Here is a 22522-nt window from a genome sequence, read left to right as displayed (position 1 = left end):
AAAGAAAAAATATTCAGTGAAGTAATCAAGATATTCTGCTATACTGTCTTTTAGTCTTTACTTACAGGTTTGATGTTTAATTTTATAATAAATAAAATAGACAGAGTCATCTCGCAAATAATGATACCCTTTAAAAAATCCCAAAGAGCTATATGACGGAGCTTATCGTGAATGTTTAGATCACTTAAAGACACTCTGCCTATCAATCCATATCCAATGAGTCTACTGAGATACATAACAGTCACAATTTTAAAAAACAGCTTGCATTTTTAAAACAACTTTCTAGAGAATGGACTGGTTCATTCCCACATGTAAAGTATCTGCTCGAATAATGATATTCTGAGACACAGAATGAGACCATGACCAGTGCCATATCGGGTAACCACTATTTTATTATTTATTGGGACTGGAAGTGGGAGCTTCACACCATTTGTGTAATACTTTGTTTCTGTCTCTGTCCATACCTAGTATGGTTTCTTTAACCTGTACATATGAAATATGTGAAGTTAAGGAGTTTTTAGGGGGTTTCACTTTGTACTAACATTCTGTTCTCTCAGGGTCTGTATTTCTGTTACTTTTAGACAGAAGCGTATTAAAAAAAAAAAGTATTTCTAACTGATTTTCTGCAAGGTAACCTAAACTAGAGCTTTGTAGGTAATGTAACAGTTGGCTGCATAATAAAGACTGTATCACAATGCGCACACAAAAAAGGAAACTCAAGAGACAAGTTTAAGCATCCTTTTTCCAATTTTAAGGCTTTGTTGTGTAAACTCAATGTTATTTTAACACTAAAATAATTTTTTTTTTTTAAATTTTAAACCAAATCAAACAGTCTGAGAAAGGGAAAAATCTGTCATGTAAAGATTACGCTGACTGCTCAGGAGCCATTTACGCTGTCAAGCTAGGAACAGCTGGGACCAATAATAAGCTGTTATCCTTCTTATTGATTAGCTGATACTTGACAGAACAGATGTATTTAGGAGTTTTGGAATTTAGTTTTAAATTCTGGAGGTCACAAGATCCTCCCTCACAGTCTCTTCCGAGACTCCCTGCAGAACAACAATCCCCTTTGCAGAAAATTAGAGCATCTAAGGCCCCCTCTAAATCAGCGTCTACAAAAACCTCTCTGAAGAGAGGCTAAGGGATCCATCAAAAATTATCTAGAGTTCCTTTTCACAGAAACACCCTTCCAGTTTCCTAATCTCCAGTACATCCCCTTAACTTGCTTCGTGCCCTTATTTCCTTCTTGCTGGAGGTAGGCACACCATATGGGAACTGATGCATATAAATGGTAGGGGCTCCAATACAAGTAGGGATGCTCCTCACACAAACCGTAAGTTCACAGGATTTGCTCATCATCCTTCTAATTTAATTAGCACCAAACTCCACTGAGATTAAAAAAATTGGGTATTTCACGTTCATTCTTAACTTCAGATATGAAGACATGTCTTTATCTCTTCCAGGAGTACAAAACCAATTTTGCAAAAGCCATTGGCATAAGATAGTTTCTAGGTGGGAAACCTATGGCATATAATTTTCCCTTGGTTAGCAGGTTAGGCTAAATTTTGCAGTAGACTTCAGTTTTGTAGTCAATTTTATTGTGGAAAAAGTATTTATTTCAAATTACTGTTATTTTGATAACATTGTGTCAATGTTTCTATTTCATTCTAGTAGCTATTATTTAGTCTTTTTATTGCATTAATGGTAAGCAATAAGTCAAGGCGGTGTTATTTAGAGAACAATGCTAGGAAGTACCTATAAAAGGACAATAGTGAAGACTGAAAGCAGAAGTAGGGACTCTTTTACCTCAAGTTTCTCCACCAGATTGGGCTAGAATTAGCCTGATGACATGCCAGTAAAAATGGAAATAATAGCCAAGAGTAAACGTAAAAACAGTTAATCCTTTATTCCCAGTTTTTCTACGAAGTCAGGCTGGTATCAGCACTCTTATGACGAGAAGAAAGATCAGTTCAAATAGATAAGTACATTTAATATTGAACTATATGCATAACACAAAATATAACAGGAAATGGCTAGAGCAGACTTTCTTAAGATAGATTGATGAAATGCCATGTGATATGTCACATTATTGGAAACATTAATAGAAGAAGGTAGATTAGCCTGAAAGAAATTTTTTTTCTGACTATTGTCACCATTAATCTTCACTAGTGAGAAACAGTAAGCAATAAAAAACCACCAATCCCAAACTTTTCTTCTCCTTTGCCCCTCAAGCGCAGAGAGGCTGAATACTCTGACAACCAGAAGACATAAGCATGCTGTCCGTTTTCAGCAAGTCATGTGATGGAGAAATTCCCGTGTGCTGTATCTTCTGGGTTCAGAGAACGACAAAAAGGAAGGAGAATATACTAGCCCTTGGGATGCATAATTTGGAATTCAGAGGGGGGTTTTTGGAAGGTTTTTTGACTTTACAGTTCTTTCTACCAGATGGGATCTCTAAAGCATGTTCTCAAAAAAAATGCGAAGTTTTCATTATTATTTATTTTAGGTCTAGAAGTTGGAGAATTTGCAAGAAAATTCCACTCTGAAAGAGAGATGGACTTCTTAACTATATAGAAACAATGAATTGCTGGAATGAACTTTCAGTGCCATTTTGTGCTGATATTATCCCATTCTTCTCTGAGTCTGAATACAACATGTCACTGATATAAAACTACTGACTACTGCCTAAAGCGCTGTGGAAAACGGGAAGAGATTTTCAGTCATGGAAAGATGCCTTCCATTCTTGAAGCTGAGTAAGTTCCACTGCACATTGGGTCCCTCTGAATCATTCTGTTTGAATTAAGAGTTGGAAAAAAACATATTCAGTCCCACATATTCAGCTAAAATATTTACATAGAAAGATTTTTTTTTTCCCCAGTCAAGAATTTCATAGAATAATCTCTTGAAGATCTTTCAACACCAACAGTACATAAAGTGAATGAGATCACAGAAAGGGAGCTGTAGTATAACGATGCAAGGTTCACTTTTTCACTATTTAGTCATCCTGTACAATTCAACAGTCCAGGCTGCTTTCTCTTTGACATTGCACAGCAGGTTCACCTTTATCCTTGAAGAGTAAGCCTGCTGTGCAATCAGCATATACGGCCCTCCAAGGCTTGCGTGGCCTAGAAGGCAGCCTGCGTTATCAGGTGGATAGAGCCCTTTAAGACTATTTTCAGGACTCATCAGTCACAGTAAGTGTAGGTCCACACTTCTTAAACCAGAGAAAACACAGAGTGCGTGGAATCCTCCATTAATTAAGGATGCAACTGACCATGAATATTATCAGACTTCCGAAAGTAATTCTGATGCCCGAAATTCAATTTGGTAGGCAGACAATTTATCACGAATAACTTCTACAGATGCATTAAAACTACAAGCAGTGATCAGACAAAAATACTCTCAAATTATTGATGAAAAGTGCATTGTATTTCCTAGAAGTAATACTGTAAAATAATAAAACTACCTTTAGTAATAGTAATAAAGTGGATTATTATTATAGTGGATACTAAATTACTTTTGTAAAAGCAATAAACTACCTTTTAAAATTCATATAATAGGTAGGTCTTACCACAAATCAGTGAAAGATTTTTTTGCATTTTCCGTCTATAGTTGCTTCATGTTCCATAATTCATTTAGTTCTTTAAGTCCAATTTTTAAATTTCCTGTAGTGTGCGAGTTTTCAGGAATTTGACTGGAAGTAAATGAATTTTTTTCCTGGGAATTAAAACATACATAGCATGTAAACTAGTCAGGGCTAGATTTCCAAGGACTGTATTTTAAGCACATGATTATGGGCAACAATTCATGCAGTTGTACACCCAAAGAAACAGAACTTCTTTCAGAGGGGGCAGCTGAAGCACTTAGTGCAACTGGAATAATTGCATTTCTGTAAGAGCATAGCTTTGCACATCCAGTTACGGTTGTCCAACTTGTTGCACAATTCTTCTACTATATATAGATTTATGTAAGATATATAAATTTTATTATGGCACTTGTATTTCTGCAGTTGCCTATGTTGTATATGGATGTACGCATATTTGTAGGCCACCGTCTTCATAAAATACATATTCTCTTTTATTTTTGCTCTCATACATAAAAGTTTTGCAAATAAGCACTGGCTTGCACAGCAAAAACTTTATTAATGACAGTGAAAAGTCACAATTTTCACATATGACCCAAGTCTGGGCCTACGTCAGCGTATGCAGAGTCAGTGTCTTAACTGGCAGCTTTTATTGCTAGACCATGAAAGTATTACAAAATGTAATACTGTTTTAGGAAGATACCTAAAACACTCGACTTTCAGGAAAAATCAGTATTTTTAGATTACATTCTCCAGGCAGAATATGGCTTACTTGTTATCTCTGAAAACTGACATTATTCATTTAGTTGCCTCAATAGAGAGTTTTCCTCTTTTAGATGTCAAGTTTTTCATAACATAGTTGTCCTGTACTCCAGAGAGCGGAGGATTAAAGCACAGAAAACAAGACTTCTGAACTCCTGCCTACTTTCCTCAGCTACAACTACACAACTCAAAGAGATGCTGACATTAAGCTGCTGAAAACCTTTAAATTAAAAAGTGTTTTCACTAAACTTCCCATTCTACGGAAGAGAGATTAGATCGCAGTGTCTTCTTCATTCCAAAAGTGACTGACAGTCACAGGACCCCAAAACGTAAAGGTTCATGACACAAGCAAACTCTGCTTTGAAGAGCAACAGTATATGGTAAACAAAGCTGCAGCTTGCCCACAATGAATAAGGTAAACATAAAGCACTGTTGCAGTTCGATAGTAATAAACAGGTGGGAGTCTTCTGTTTGGGTGATACTTCTAAAGCGGTCTTGCTGCATTAGATTTTGAAACCCATACTAATGGGGTGTAAGAAGCTATGTAAATGGGTTAAATTAAGAGGGAGGAAAATACCTTATATGTACACATATACACATATAATTTAAGTGCACACGTGTATAAATACCAAATTTCAAGACCTCACAATTCAGTAGGCAAAGAATGCATCACAGTATTTAAATAAAGAAAAAAGTATTTTAAAAATTTCTTCTTTAGATACTGCCCCATTTTTCTGAACCAGTAGCCTGATGCATAGTCGAATGATCTTTTTCCTTATGAAAGAAGTGCTTCTTAGAGGTATACCTAAAAGGTAGCTGTAAAAAAATGAGGAATCAAAGCTTTCGTAACAGATGTTAGCACAGATATGAAGGTGTGAAAGGTACCACAAGAACATGACATTTTTAAGGTCTCTGAACTTTGTAAAAGTGTAGTAAGTGTCTGTATAGGATTAGATGGAAATTTCAGGTTTCTTGCAGGAACATGGAATCATTAGAAAGAAAATGGAGATATGGTAATTAATGCAAATCCCTATGCAACTGAACCGCCCGTAGAGAGTCTCAAACCTCTGAGGAAATATCATATTAGTTTTAGGCTCAGTACCAGGAGAACTTGGAGAAATGTGATAGCCCGTGATATACAGGATGTCTGTATGATCTGTCCTGGCCTTAAACTTTACAAATAGTGAAATCTGAAATGATTAAGGTATCAGGGCCGGATATAAATATGTACACAAAGAAGCTGTGACGTGTTTTTTGCCAAAGAGTCAGGTTCACATATGAGCTGTGTTAGAACAAAACTGCCAGTGAAGAAGAATTTTGTCTCTTTGACTTCCTGCACTTTTTTCAGGACTTTTTAACCAAGAAGGCAGATAAAACCTGAAAATGTTGACTTCCAAGCATATGGAATAGTAGTCATTGAGTCAGTGCAATCTGGTATCTATTATAAAAGGCAGAGAATTTGCAATCGGGTTTTAGAACAAACAAAAATGGTGAGAGACTCTACATTCTGTGATCCAAGTATCGATAGACTGAATATCCGCTCCTTACGGCTTGCTGCAGTGCTTAACAGTCCAGTATCCTGCCTAAGCTGAATGAGTCCTTTGGCACTCGGTCATTCAGCTGTTCAATACATGAACAGTATTCTTCATTCTTCTTAGCTGCTGAACAAGACTACTGGTTTATTATGGGGTAGAATTCATATGCTCTTATCTAGGTATCTAGCTTTTAGACATTTAAATGTCAGCAGACCAAACTAAGTCACTTCAAATTCAATGGTGAGATGCAGAAGCCTCCAGGGTGTGATTCATCTTGTCCTGAAATAGGTAAACTCTGAAGGACTGGGTGAATTGCTTGATCAATTGGAAGTTGGAGACTATATTACTCCTGTACTAATACTATGGAATCATAACCATTTCTTCCATAATATCATTTAAGTTACACACTGGACAAGCTTTAAACAAACCAATGTCTTAATCGTGGGAGAGCACTAAAATCTCTGAACATAACTTTAAATAACTTTTCCTTAAAAACAATATAACATGATTAACAGGATCATATAGTGTGACCCTGCACAGCTAGAAATATGAGTTATTGTTAAAAATAAGACAGCCCCTTTTATAAAGTCCCCCTTTTACAAAACTCTGATTGCTACAATCAAGGAACTGTATCGGGCTTTAAGAACGCAACATTTAAGGTATCCAAGTATTGTACAGAGCTCTACAGATCTCATAAAATAGGCTTTGTACATTGTTTTATTCTACTTACCCAGAACACTCCTCTAATAATCTTCCAGAACACCAACTCAAATATTGCTCAAGTAAGTAATGGATACAGTTATTTACAGTTACTAGGAAAGGCAGCACTAAAAATAATAATAAAAAAGTATAGGAAATAAATGCACTGAAAAACATTGTAGAATTACTGATTATCTGTGTGCTGACTTATCAGTCATTTCCACATGTTCTAAGATCTATCGGTAAACCTGCAGTTTGGTAGAGCACAATCTGTAATAGAAAGGGATGTATAAACTCCGTCTTCCCTGCCAAATTTAGAAACCTGTGTGACTCAATGAATTACCCAATGCTTAATTTAAAACTCTTCATATATAGGAAGTCTCAGAGTTTTTCAATAGAAATTACCAGATTCATGAAAGCTACTCTGGACAACATGAAAGCTTTTCTTTTTTTTTTTTTTTTTAATCTATATGACTCATCTTTGATGCTGTAATATCTAACTTAAGTTTATACAATATGCAAATGAAAGAATAATAAAAATGATCAGAATCTTAGAAAGAAAATGCTTGTTTCTTCTAATGCTTATAACCATGTTTATATAAAGCATAGTGTTCAGTAATGAAATTCAATAATTCCCTTTGGTGGATTATACAGTTTAGAAACTGATACAGCAGATATAAGCCATCATTTACAAAAAGATGCCATCTGCTGAGCAAACATGCAATCAGCAAGCACTTCCTATTATACTAGAATCTTTTTTGTCCTTTATTGATTTTCTCCATTGCATTTCTAAAGCCCCTCAAGCAATCTGAGCCCGTGTAGCAAATGAAGAAAGCAAAGGACTTTTCAGTGACCCCAATATCAATTCTGCTTTGTACTTTACGCTGTCTCAAGGCTATGGACCTCATAGGTTAGTTCAAGCAAGAGACAGAAAACAGTGCATACATTATATGTTTGTATATAGTTCCAAGGCAACTGTGTAGAAATGGCAGCCTAACCTTTGAGATTAAACATACTTCAAAAAAGCCATACAAGCATTAAATTATTCACCTGTATATCACTTAATTGTTGCTGCATGATACTTCTTTTCTGTTTCAGTTGTTCAATTTGCTTCTGCTGTTTAACTAGCGCTTGTACACTCTGATCCAAATAGGAGAGCTTCTGGAGAGTTTATGCATAAACAGATGTGTCAGTATTCAGAAATTATTGTCCTACATTCTATAGAACTCAGAAAATATATTAGTCATTAAATACTTTAACAGTTACCATTCTTAAGATTATTTTTGTTTTCCCTTCCATACCCATTTTTCCATTGTGTAGGTTTATTTACTCTATGCTTTGAATGAAAAAATGCACGTTTAAAATAGAAAATATCTCTGCTACTTAGAATCATAGAATCATTAAGGTTGGAAAAGACCTCTAAGGTCATTGAGTCCAACCATCAACCCAACACCACCATGTCCACTAAACCATGTCCCGAAGTGCCTCATCTACACGTCTTTTAAATACCTCCAGGGATGGGGACTCAACCACTTCCCTGGGCAGCCTGGTCCAGTGTTTAACCACTCTTTCGGTAAAGAAATTTTTCCTCACATCCAATCTAAACCTCCCCTGGCGCAACTTGAGGCCATTTCCTCTCATCCTATCGCTAGTTACTTGGGAGAAGAGACCAACACCCACCTCCCTACAACCTCCTTTCAGGGAGTTGTAGAGAGCGATGAGGTCTCCCCTGAGCTTCCTTTTCTCCAGTTTAAACAGTCCCAGTTCCCTCAGCCGCTCCTCATAAGACTTGTTCTCCAGACCCCTCACCAGCCTCGTTGCCCTTCTCTGGACGCGCTCCAGCACCTCAACGTCCTTCTTGTAGTGAGAGGCCCAAAACTGAACACAGTAGTCGAGGTGCGGCCTCACCAGTGCTGAGTACAGGGGCACGATCACTTCCCTACTCCTGCTGGCCACACCATTTCTGGTCCAGCCAGTTTTTTACCCAGCGCGGAGTACACCTGTCTAAGCCGTGAGCCGCCAGCTTCTCTAGGAGAATGCTGTGGGAGACGGTGTCAAAGGCCTTACTGAAGTCCAGGTAGACCACATCCACAGCCTTTCCCTCATCCACTAGGCGGGTCACCTGGTCATAGAAGGAGATCAGGTTGGTCAAGCAGGACCTGCCTCTCATGAACCTGTGCTGGCTGGGCCTGATCCCCTGCTTGTCCCACACATGCCTTGTGAGCGCCCTCATGATGAACCGCTCCATAATCTTCCCCGGCACCGAGGTCAGGCTGACAGGCCTGTAGTTCCCCGGATCCTCCTTCCGGCCCTTCTTGTAGATGGGCGTCACATTGGCAAGCCTCCAGTCGTCCGGGACCTCCCCCGTTAACCAGGACTGCTGATAAATGATGGAGAGTGGCTTGGCAAGCTCCTCCACCAGCTCCCTCAGCACTCTCGGGTGGATCCCATCCGGCCCCATAGACTTGTGAGCATCCAGGTGGTGTAGCAGGTCGTTAACTGCTTCTTCTTGGATTATGGGGGGTTCATCCTGCTTGCTGTCCCTGTCCTCCAGCTCAGGGGGCTGAATACCCTGAGGATAACTGGTCTGCCTGTTAAAGACTGAGGCAAAGAAGGCATTGAGTACCTCAGCCTTCTCCTCATCCTCGGTGACAATATTCCCCCCCGCATCCAATAAGGGATGGAGATTCTCCTTGGCTCTCTTCTTGTCATTAATATATTTGTAAAAACTTTTTTTGTTGTCTTTAATGACAGCGGCCAGATTGCGTTCTAGCTGGGCTTTTGCCTTTCTCATTTCCTCTCTGCACGACCTAACAAGATCCCTGTACTCTTCTTGAGTCGCCTGCCTCTTCTTCCACAAGTGGTAAACTCTCCTTTTTCTCCTGAGTCCCAGCAAGAGCTCCCTGTTCATCCAGGCCGGTCGTCTTCCCCGCCCGTTCTTCTTACGGCACATGGGGACAGCCTGCTCCTGCGCCTTTAAGACTTCCTTCTTGAAGAACGTCCAGCCTTCCTGGACCCCTTTGCCCTTCAGGACCATCTCCCAAGGGACTCTCTCAACCAACGTCCTGAACAGGCCAAAGTCCGCCCTCCGGAAGTCCACGGTTGCGGTTTTGCTGGCCCCCCTCCTTACTTCACCGAGAATCAAGAATTCTACCATTTCATGGTCGCTAAGCCCAAGACGGCCTCCGACCACCACATCTCCCACCAGTCCTTCTCTGTTTGTAAACAGCAGGTCGAGCGAGGCACCTCCCCTGGTAGGCTCACTTACCAGCTGTGTCAGGAAGTTGTCTTCCGCACACTCCAGGAATCTCCTAGACTGCTTCCTCTCTGCCGTGGTGTCTTTCCAGCAGACGTCCGGGAAGTTGAAGTCCCCCATGAGAACAAGGGCTAGCGATTGAGAGACTTCTGCCAGCCGCTTGTAGAACGCTTCATCCGCCCCTTCATCCTGGTTGGGTGGTCTATAACAGACTCCCAGCAGGATATCTGCCTCGTTGGCCTTCCCCTTCATCCTTACCCATAAACACCCGACCGTATCATCATCACAATCGTTGAGCTCTAGACAATCGAAACACTCCCTAACATAGAGCCACCCCACCGCCTCTCCTTCCTCGCCTGTCCCTTCTACTACTTTATACAGTGTTTATCATCTTACAGCAAAACATCACTGCTTACTCTGCTCCCCATGCTTCTTTACTTTCCTTCTGTAAGAAAGTTACAAATAGAGTTCTGAAATCAAAATATATATTTGGAATAGCTTCCATGGAATTTGTATAAAGGGCAAAATAAAGGTTTATTACTTATTATCACTAACTCATGAAAAATACAGCTAAGGACAGCTAACAAGAAGAGGAAGAAGAAAGAAAATAAAATGTTGGGATATCTAATTTTTATATTTGTCATTAATCCATTCTATTATTAATTAGCACCTCAAGAAAAACAGAAGTTCTTGTCTATCATATTAATTTCATTTGCATTGTTAGTGTGAGCACCAAATATTAAATGACAGAAATTATTATTAATACATGTAATAAGGAAAATTTTACATTACTAAATATGCTTATATAAATTGTATAATAGTTATATTATTCAAAGATTTAAATTCCATTTAAACTATATAACAAAGAATATGAAAATAGGTATTAATATTTCCATTCTGAAGCAATAACCTAAACCTTTAATTAATGAGAAGGTTCTTCCTTGAAATTACCAATATCTTTCACATATCATTCACATACAAGTCTGCTTGTGCAAACTCTGTTTCCAAGCTTTTAAAACAGAAGCAAATACACAGCTATAGACCATGATGTATAACTTACACCACACCTCTCCAGGTTTCCAGGAAACTAATGATGTGATCTTTGTCACATTGCTTCTACTTAGTTTTAGTTGGGGAAGGGCTAACAACATTAGTCACTGCCAGTAATGTGTTGTTTTGAAAATACTATTAGCTATTAGAGGAATCTTCTTTTTTAATTTTTCAATTTGACTTATTAAACCTGCATCAAAAATAAACTATCACATAATCCATTATCTGAACTCAAACTATTCAACATCCTCCATCTCTCCTCCAAAAATGGTGAAGTATTGCTACATGCAGACTATGTCAAGAACCCTTCAACTAGAATAACACTAAAAAACTGGAGAAGACAATCTTCCATGACAAGCTATCTACTAGTAGTTGGATAACTGAACTATAAACCTACAGACTGATTCTGCGACAAAAAGCTTCTCACTGAGGTAGCAGAAATTCTTGTATCTGGGCTTTGAGCAAAAATAAAAAACCCTGTATCTAAACTGAATAGACTCAAAAGACGTTGATCTTACTTGATTGTGAGAATGTTCCATAATAAGCATATGGGTTATTGAAAGCTCCTATCCTTAGTGCTGAACATAAACCATCAATAGCTAGTTTTGTTTCCTATTGATTTGGAAACAAAAATGAAGGCATTTTGCTTTTTCTTTTCTGGCAGTAAAGTCCAGTCAAAATGCCCTTCTCTTTCAGACACTTAAGAAATTATTACTTCTTTCACACCGATTTCTGTATTTTCAGTTCAGGTCCCTAAGTCACTTATTTCCTTTGCCAAAAACCGGGAAGCTTCAAATACCTTCCCTGGATTGTAAAACTGCTTGTTGCAGTGAACAATGCATGCCCACCTATTCATACAGTGTGGGGCAGCTCACATTTGGAAGGACTTGTTTGCAAGGATTTGCACATATTTCATGGTGCCATATAGAACAAAGGCTTTGAGTAGTAGGCAAAGCTTCATTTAAGCGTAATGATAGAAGGACAGCCCCCAGTTTCAGTGTTGCTGGTTTGTACAGTTACCAGTGTGAAAGCCAGGCTCTGTTTCACTCATGATAGAAGACTAAAAACAATTGAAATTTTTCCCATGTTTCCAGTTGTTTTCAGAGCCATTTCCCAAAAGAAGAAAAGGAATAGCACCTGCTCAAGAAAAAGACATACAAAAAGGATAAAGCAAAGGTATGGAAATGCTCTTAATTTAAAAAAGAAACAAACAAACAAACCCAAAACCAAACTCTGGCTAAATTACATTCCAAACAATTCTGCAAAAGAAAGACTGAATGGTTTTGTTTGAGGGTTTTGCTTCAATATAATGTACAGACATTACATCTTGCACTAAACTAGGGTTCAGATTTTGAATATTTCCACATCATTTCAGAACAATAAGGTCTGTTTCTACAGATGTTTGTTGAGGTGGCAGGGGGACATACAACTATCAGCATCGCTTAAGGAAATGAGCATCTACCTAGCTAAGATCTCATGTTTGTACGACTACTACTGAACTGATCTACTTACTATCAGGTATTTTTGAAAAAGGTCCATCATTGTAATACCTTGTTTTCAAACAGTAATTTATTCAGATAACATTGTCCACTTTGTATTCTGCTCTCTATTACCGCTGTTGTAGCACTCCATATAAGCAAAACTTTCAAAGATCTAAAAGATCACCAGATCTAAAAGAGGAAAGTCTAATAATGAAAGAAACGTTTCTCAGTCATACAAGTTTAGTCAGTATTCCTGTTACTCTCTTGAGCAGGTCTGGAAAAAAGGTTATTTCTCCAGAAATTTTCCCAAGGTTTTAACCTCAGGGAAGGTTAACACTACTAGTATACCCTGCAAATATGGGGAACGGGCTTACTAGGTCATCACTGGACAACTGGAGGAAAATGGCTCTTTGGCCATACTTTCAAGATGATAGAGGGACCAATCAAAACATGTCATACTGTAACAGTAAGAATGCTCTGCCAGAAGCATAAGAAATGCTTGGAAGAGAGTACTTAAGTAAATTCAAGTAGGTTGAGGACCTGTTTTAAATACAAAAATCTTCTGTTTCTTTTTCTTATTATACAAAACAGACCTTTCATGAGAGAAAGGAAAAACATTTTTATCAGTATCACCCATAAAGTGGGGAAGCAAAGAAGGTCTCCAGCATGCCATGGCTGGGGGCTTATACACTAGTTGCTCTCTTCAGCTTATAAGTAAGCAAAGAAGTACAAAGGAAACAAGCAAGTACTAAACAGTCCTCCCTTTTGCAAGAAAACAGACCACAGAAGTTAAAAGAGACAGGAAGATTTTTCTAGTACAGAAAACAAGAAAGGACAAAAATAAGGCTGGAATTGCGTTGTTTTGTTACGTTGTATCACAGTGCAACTGCACAGCTGCAAAATCCAACTCTTCTGAGCTATGGACTTCTGTTTCCTCTTATTTTTTTCTAATAATGACAAAAAATACGCTAGTGAGTGGTCCAGAATCTACTGCTTTTACCTCATGGTTGTCTTTAAATATATCTTTATTTCTTTTAAATTTTGTTTCTAGATCAGCTACTTGTCTCTCAATCTCTTCTATCCTCTTCATATCTTCCTCTCTTTTCTTGAGTTTCTCTTTTTGCTTTTCCTCTAGCTCATCATATATTGCTTTAAGCCTGGCCTGTTTATTAACATATATATAGAATTAGCTTTCAGTATTTCAAAAGCAGAAGTAGAACATGAAAAACCAAAATCTGAAAGAACATTTATACCGTTAAGTAAACACCATGGATAGACCAAAAGTTCACAAATAAATCATAAGGTGATTAAAAATGTCTTCAAAATGAAGAAAAAGTTGGCCATTAAATCAGCATATGTCAGAAGCCTTTGAATAGGAAAAGCTGAATAGCCAGCAGAACTGGCAAACACAAATACAGCAGAGGAATCAGCAAGAAATATTAGGAAATGTAAAAATGATGTTGAAGCAGACAATGAATTTACAGTACTATTTAAGCAAATAGTAGAAAAAAATTCCATAAAAGAGGAATTAAAATTCTAAATATTAATGTCAAGAGTGAAAATCTTTTCTGATGGGAAACATAATCACCATAGGCATGTTCCTAGATTTAAAAAAAAGGAGTGAAAAAAGAGAAGGAAAACACTGCAGAGCGAAAAGGAACAAAATGTTTGCAAAATAAATGAACACCCTTCAAGGTTGGGAAATACAAGATCCAGCATACATCCACTCCAAACTTCTCCCCTCCACCCAAAGAAATAAAGAGAAAGATAGAGAAATATTATGTACCAGTAGCTGTGTTCTTCAGAATGGGCAGGTCTTACATAAACTTACAATTTCTAATATCCCAAATTCACCATCACTTGAATTCAAATAATTTTTTATCTGTGTAGCAAAGACTGAATACACAACATCTGATATTGAGACATATATAAACACACACACATACATATATTTAAAATGGAATGCAGCTGGCAACATTTTGAATTCCTTTCATCTGTAGAAGCAGAGTGAAATAAGCCAAGAAAATTATGGGAAAGAGGGCAAGAAATGACCATACATGTGACTTACTCTTTTCAAAGTATTATGCTACATGGTAAATAACTCCTTTTTCTAGTTTTAAATAATAGTCCACAAACATAGTTATCCTTACCCGGAGTGTTTCATTAAGTTTTGTCGTATTAGTAAGAAAAAACCTCTTGACAGCAAGGATATGAAGGTTGTCTAAGCCAGAGAAATGAGGCTTTGGAAGAAAAATAGAAAAAATAGGTTTAGTTGAAACAGAACTTTAAAACCACTTTAAAAGAAGTACAAGATGCATCTCAAGAACCTCTTCATCCTGAAAAAAACATGAACTACAATGAAAAAAGCAGTTCTGAGCACAACATCTACTTCCCTTTAGGAAAGCATTCTTTTGTTTCTGTCTGTAAAAGGAAAGAAGTGGGCTAAAGTTGCCACTGAAGATCTTTACCAAGAATCAAGAGAAAGAAAAGAGATTTTTAGTTTCAATGAATAATCGAAAAGGATCAGTACTGGTACCAAAAAGGGAGGAAGATGTTTGGAAGTGCCAAATCAAGCCTGTCATGCTGTAGCAGACAGGCCCGGAAACATTCCCTTCAGCCTTCTCTGAAGCAAAGCCTGAGAATCAGAGGGAAGTTGTGCGTCAACCACAATTGCATGTGATGGAGACCTTATGCACCACCTGGCTTAGAAGAGGAACATTCAACACTTCCTGCTAATGTCTGGGACAAACAGGAACTGCAAGATCTCTCTTAGGGCTTGTCTTTCTAGAAATGGGAGACGTAGATACTAGATTCTGCTGTTGACCTCTTGCACAGTTCAAAGTCACAGAATGGAAGAGAACAAGCTTTGTAACAAAAGCAAAATAGAGATTGTGAATGTCCAGAAGCAAATAAAAAAGGTTCAGACTTGTCTCTCTCTCAATAAAAAAAAAAAAAAAAAAGGAACAAAAATCTCAGAAGGACCTCTGGTCATCACAGTAAATCCAACATTCAATTCTAAAGAAAAATAGCCTCTAACATCTCTCAGAGTAAATCTCTCCTGTCTGAGACCACTGCCAAAGGAGCCAAAGGCATTTTCTGACTCAAGGACTTGCAGTAAAAGACTGAAATGCCTCCCTCCAGTTCTGGCTATGTTCTTTCGATCCCACACGACGTTGGATCAGAATCCAACATCAGAACACTCACAGCATATGAGTATTCATCTCAGGATGAGCAGGAAGGAGCAATGGAGCCAAACAATCCTGTATCTCATAATGGTGAGAGTGGGAGCATTAACAGTACAAATATTTTTCCCAGAAGTATTACATGTCTCCATCGGAAAGTAGAGATGAATCTCAATGGCACTCACCAACTATGAAAGGGCTCTCAGGATGGGTTATACACTGGTGTGCTGATGATGCATCACAGGAGATCTTTTCCAGTTATCAGAGGGATCTTGGATGAGAAGAAAGTCATTAATTGTACTGTTTATCTGGTATCAAGTTTTATCTAAGAAAAAGGCAACGCTTTTACTTCTTGCAAAGGACCTGGTTCAGCCAGTAGTGGCTCAAGGTTGGCACAACCATTACCACTGCATCCCATCTCCCCACAGGATGTGCCCAACAAGAGCAACTGGAAATCTGTTACTTGCCTTTATCTTGCAGGCAGGCACCACTAACAGCAAGGTCAGTACCAACAGCCAGTTCAACAGTTGCTGATTTTGCCAGGTCTTCTGTATCACAAAGGTCTCTGTGTTACTGGACTGAAACTCTGAAGGAAACATTGACTTTGATTTTCTGGCATCATAGGGAACAAAGGAGTGATCTTTGGAAAGTTGCTGCTCAGACAGAAGGCAGAGCTTGGTTCTGACAACCCCACTTTAAGGCCTCCTATCTCTTGCTGGTGACACTGAATACAGACGTTAAGGACTTCTTCAGAAAACAGTCCTGGAGCTTCCACTCAGTGTCTTGCCTGAGGCTTTAAGACCTGGTAGTTATTACAACAGTTTGAATATGACCATTATCCATCCTCTTGCAGAATACAGCTGATGGAATCCATCTGCCAAAGGATGGATATAGATGGAATACCCCCTTTTGGTGATGCCAAACTTGGGATTTCAGTCAGAGGAGCTGAAGAAATATCAACACTTGCCTGAGGATGGCTGAAAAGCATCGCTGAAGTCCAGAAGAAAAGAGCTACATTTGACAATCGAAAAAGGGACACCAAAGCGTGTTGTGTGAATTTAGCAGTTCACTCCAGGAGAAAATAAATGGTGTTAGGGCCACCCTTTTTTACATATGCATGCGTGAATATAAGGTATGGTAAGGGTCTGATTGCACTTTCTACAGAAACAGAAGAAAGATATACAAATTCAAATTATGATGTCACTGCATATACGGATTATTACTAAAGGCTTTTTATCTTTAAAAGCAAACTGGAAATTATTGTGAATAACTGGGATACAACTACAGTGTTTCATGTTTTCATGAGTATTTAAATTTTCCTAGTTGTTAAACAGCAGGCATCATTATTTAGCAAAACCCATTAGCCTTCTATGTGAGTTGGTCACAAGGTACTCAAAGTTAATTCATGGTAGGAAGTAAAAAGAAGGTAGAAGAAGAATTTAGATTTGAAGTGAAATGGTTACTGTCATGTTTACTTGAGTCACTTTCCAAACTCCGTTTTGATCTTGAATTTCTTTTTTAAGATTCCACTCCGAATTCTTAGGGGAAAAAAAAGCCATATACAATGCATAAGAAAACAAGTTAATGGACAACAGCAATGAAAATTTAACATTAACATCACTGTAAGGATGAACATAGCTTTTAAATTCTTTCTCAAGTATCATAAAACTATATCAAAAAAGGAAATTGCAACAGAGTCTCAGGCACAAGAGGTAAACAAATATAGACCACAGTATAAGAAAAGCAACAATATTTTCTAGATCTAATGTAATTTATTTTTGGTAGCTTAAAATAATTAAATACACAAAGAAGCTGAGCTGGCTTACCTAAATGGATATTGAACATCAAATGTTCAAAATTTAAAAATCTCAGTGTCTTCTATGTTTTATATGATGAGACTTTTTTTGTAATTTCTAGTAAAAATCTGAACATGTTTCAGCCCTTTCTTATATGACTATCCTACTCATACCACTTCTAGGATAACAGTTATATAACACATTGTTATAGTTTGTGCCTTTAAAACCTCTAATCTAATGTATGTCAGATTAGCAGACCATCATAACTATACCTGATTACAATCTAAGTCCAACCCTAGTTAGAGCTTTCTGTTTCCATTTTAAGTGAATTTAGGGAGTGGAAAACTGATTATTTAAGCAAAACTAGCCACAACATGGCCAATAGTAAAGTAAGAAATGGACTCAATCAATTCTGTTATTGAAATGTATTTATTCAAGATATTTTATTCACATCCATATCTGCACTTTGGAAGTGCATATGCCATCAGCACTTGGGGAGAGAGATTCCCGCATAAGGAGGTCATAAGCATCTCCCAGATGCCACATACATAAGAAAATACAAAAACAGATGCCAAACATCCCCATATATTCTCAAACCCCAATCCCAAAGATTATTAGGAACTTCCAAGGAAATAGAAGTGACAGAGATGGGTGTTCATGTGGAAAACACATCTTGTAATCAATGAGCGAACATGTTTTTTTTTTTCCAGATGAAAGTTTATACATTTGTTCCAAGGATAACTCCAAGCAACAACTCGTGCCCATGGCCCTGCCCTCCCCCTCACACCTCCTTGCCCACATATGCATATAGTCTATTTGAATCCAAATCTCTGAGTCTATTCGACAAACTGTGGCATCTGTACTACTCTCCAAAATGTGGCAACATTTTGAATGACGAATGATAACATTTGGTGATTGCACGAATATATTTTTCACTCTATCCAGTAGCCCAAGGATACAGTTTAACTGGTGGTTACAGACAGACACTTTTTTCAGACACCAGGGGGTAATTGCTCTCACAGAACATCAGCAGAGACCAGGCAGTCAACTACAAATTGCACCTTCATTTATATGGTCATATTCAAAATTCACCACTATTCAACTGTTGCTTAGGTAGAGAGGTATCTTAGCTTCTGCGCGCTCCATTCACGCTAACTTCTACCTTGCGAATAGCTCTTGCAGCTGGTCACCTTCCCTGTGTATGTCTGCATGTGTATATGTATGCTTTAAATTATTATAAACACAGTGCTTTTGCTAATTTATGATAACTAAGTCTAAATATAACAATGGTAACTTAAAGCTGTTGGCAGAATGGCCATTCTGCAAGGGGTAGGAATGGAGGTATTCGTTGACAAGGTCACTGAAGCAACTTGAGTGGTGCTGGAAAGCAGTCTTATCACTGAAGACAGGACCACTAGTAATGGCTTCATGTAGAAGTTAAGTTGTACCAACAAGTAAACCAGATTACTTACAGAATGAAATTCCATCTCTAACCATAAATGTATAGCTTTGAGGTACATTTCTGACTGACTACATGCCCAAGATGTTAACACTATGACTTGAGAAAAGAGCTTGAGGAACAACAAAATCCAAAAAGTAACACTGTAGTCAAATTAAAAAATCAATTTTTTATAAAAATTTGAGGAGTTCATTAAAAACTTTATGAGGAACAGCTAAATGAGTAAAATACTTATGAGTCAGACAGAGATTACTTACAGATATCATATTGGAGGCTCAAAGCACATGCAAGCCAAGTTTTGACAGACACTTTGGAAATATCAAAAAGAAAATCAACACCACTAAACAGAAGGGAAGCTATTAGCAGCAAGACAAAAAAGTTGAAATTATGTCTAAAAAAAGGAAAACAGAAAAGATACTGAACTTTGCTTATTTAAATGTAAAAATACCATCAGGCAAGCTAAGTAAGAGTTTTTGGAAAAACCTGCAAGGGACATAAAACAAGTCTTTTTCCAAACACATCTGATAGGAAGCCTGCTAGAGACAATGTAAGGCCAACAGATGATCAGAAGCACTTAAAGACAGACTTACCATGAAGCACTCAGAAAACAGAATGATAGTGTCCTGGTTTCGGCTGGGATAGAGTTAATTTCCTTCCTAGTAGCTGGTACAGTGCTGTGTTTTAGATTTAGGATGAGAACAATGTTGATAACACACCGATGTTTTAGTTGTTGCTAGGTAGTGTTTACGCTAGCCAAGGACTTTTCAGCTTCCCATGCTCTACCGACTGAGAAGGCTGGAGGTGCACCAGAAGCTGGGAGGGGGCACAGCCAGGACAGCTGACCCAAACTGGCCAAAGGGACATTCCATACCATGTGACGTCATGCTCAGTACATAAATTGGGGGAAAGCTGGCCAGGGGAGGCCGCTGCTCGGGGACTGGCTGGGCATCGGTTGGCGGGTGGTGAGCAATTGCATCATGCATCATTTGCTTTATATATTCTTCTTCTTATTATTACTATTATTATTGTTGTTGTTAGGATTTTATTTTATTTCAATTATTAAACTGTTTTTATCTCAATCCACGAGTTTTCTCACTTTTACTCTTCCGATTCTCTCCCCCATCCCACTGGGGGCGGGGAGGGCAGTGGGAGAACAGCTGTGTGGTGCTCAGCTGCCGACTGAGGTTAAACCACGACAGATAGGGAAAAAAAAGCTCAAATTCCAAAACAAATAAAACCTTCAAAGCCCTAAGAAGCAAACTCATAATATCAATTATAAAAAAAAGAATTAGCTGACACACAGAAAATTTGATGCATAGGAGAGGACGCAGTATGACTGGGAAGCAGTGTCTCAAAATTCATCAGTTAAATCTGAAGGATTTAAGAAGTATGTGGAGAAGAGGTATCTGGGTGATACAGTCTACTTGGACTCCTAAATGGTATTTGATAAAGTATTATACGAATGAGTCCTTAATTAATTTCCCATGAGTTAGGGATAAAAGTCCTCACATGAACATATAATGCATTTAAAGACAGAAGACCTACAGTAAAAATAAATTACCAGTTTTCACACTGGCAGATACAGTAGAGTACTGCAAGTATCCATGCTGGATCCCATGGTTTCCAGTTTATTCAGAAACAATACAGAAAATAGGGGATTTTGTGGGATGACTTAGGAAAACCAGCTGGATTTCTTATTTACAGAGGACAAAATTCAATGAAGGTTAATGTATGTTTGTACATTAGGAAAAAGTCTTCACTTTATATAATGCTGGACTCTGAGCTGCCTAGTAATCAAACAGGAACAAGATCATGAAGAATATAATGCTCCACTGCATTCAAAAGAATAAATGTAATGTTAAGAACTATTACGAAAGGAATAGAGAACAAAACAGAAGTCATTGTTATACCACTACTTATGCCCAAATGCGTCTGCGTGTTGAATATTCTATGCTCTTTCCCCATAATAACAGAACTGGAAAACAGAACTGGATGACAGACATGGGACAGTTTCCATTCATTAAGCAAGTTAATGGATTAGGAGTCTTCAGCTTGAAAAAGAGGAAGAATATGCTAAAAACCTATAAAGTCATTTGTGACATGTAGGAAGCGAATATGGAATGACTGACCAATACAGCTTTGAAAGTAAGAACCAAGGCATTATATGAAGATAGTATATGCTAGGCGGAAAATAAAGAAACAAAGTAATTTTTCACACAACACATGACAAAGCTGTTGAAGTCCTTATCACAGAATGTTGTGGATGTCAAAAATCCAAAATGCGACTGTAAAATTAATGGAAGAAAAATTCATCAATTTGAAATTAATTTTTAATACTTAAAGAGAAAATATAAATTAAGACACAAAAAAAATAGAACGTAGGACAGCAAATAAGCAGGGGCTTTGCCTGAATCCCTTCTAAAATCCTAATTTCTTGATGAATATTTAGCATCCCTTAAATATCTAAACCATAAGAAGAATCATAGTAGATTCCCCTTATTGTACAGTTGAACATCCATTTGTGTAAATATTTCAGCACATAACACTGAGAATGTGGAGAAAATGGTGCTTGGCAAATTTATATACAAATAAGACAGAAAAGTAACACAAATTTAGTATTAAAATATATGGTTATAAAACAGCATAATATACCGAAACAAGACAATTTATGGGACAAAACTACATGGTGCAAATTCGGATATTGCCAGGAATATAAATTTGATCCAAGAGAAGACAACCTGGCACTATGAAAGGCCTTAACAAACAAAACTGACTCACTCCTATTCATTCTGAAAACAGCTCTGAAGTTCTCTAGCTCATGTTTTACTATTTTTTACCTTAGCTCTATAAGCTTTTTAACTGGCTCTGTCTTAAATCACATCCAACAATTCCTCTTTTTTTTTTTAGAAGCAGTCTGGTACTTGGACATTCCTTTACCTTTGGCAAGCAGGTAGGTGAAAAGGAAGGCAAGAAGCATGTGGAGCGCCTAATATACCAATGCATACTGGAACCAGGAAAATACAATTAATGTTCTTAATTTTACTGATTACAAGTTAGGAAATCCTAAAATTCTTACAGAAAATAATACTGTGAAAGTCTTTCCTTCCAGACAATCTATACTTTACATATAGCAGATCTCCTCTAGTGAAGAACATGAAAAACACCATTTATATCTCCCTGGTATAAAAAGACCCTTGAAAATTCCCCATATTCTTTTCTTTCCGTATTTCTGAACGCTGAATCTAACACCCTGCAATAACACTGAACACTCTATGCATATGTACATTATTATTCATTAAGAATTAGGTAAAGTGAAAAAACAAGTGTCTTGTAAGTCTTGTAAGCCTTCATAGTCATGGCAAGGCTTCTATATAAGGATGAACTAAAATTTCAATTCCAGATAACTAATGACATCCAAATGATAATTAAATAATTTTTCTAATGTAGTATTTCATTTGCAATGGTTACATTTGGCATCAAATAAAACTATAGTGATTTACAAATTCTTCTAATCATTTAGTTACACAAAGAATGAGATTGTTATTTGTTAGTATTCATTTTAAATCACCTAGGAATAACAAAATCTTTGTATGGTTGAGAATATTTAATGCGTTAACTTTACTTTTTAGCCTGCCATTACCTGTGACCATTTAGTAACCAATTTATTTTCTCTTCCAGAAACTACTGCTATTTGCTATTTTTCAAGTGTTTTAAAATAC

The 22522-nt window shown here is 37.5% G+C and overlaps 1 protein-coding gene across 1 annotated transcript in view; it reads right to left on the bottom strand.

Moving 5' to 3' along the window:
* The window catches only part of CCDC178 (coiled-coil domain containing 178), a 197725-nt gene that overhangs the window by 129584 nt on the left and 45619 nt on the right, over positions 1-22522 (bottom strand). The window contains 4 exon segments of the mRNA XM_076328954.1: positions 3572-3717; positions 7630-7740; positions 13367-13528; positions 17024-17086. Coding sequence (XP_076185069.1) covers positions 3572-3717; positions 7630-7740; positions 13367-13528; positions 17024-17086 — 482 coding nt within the window.

This window comes from Aptenodytes patagonicus, chromosome 2, assembly GCF_965638725.1.
Source record: "Aptenodytes patagonicus chromosome 2, bAptPat1.pri.cur, whole genome shotgun sequence".
Taxonomy (NCBI): Eukaryota; Metazoa; Chordata; class Aves; order Sphenisciformes; family Spheniscidae; genus Aptenodytes; species Aptenodytes patagonicus.
This window is presented reverse-complemented; position numbering and strand designations above follow the sequence as displayed.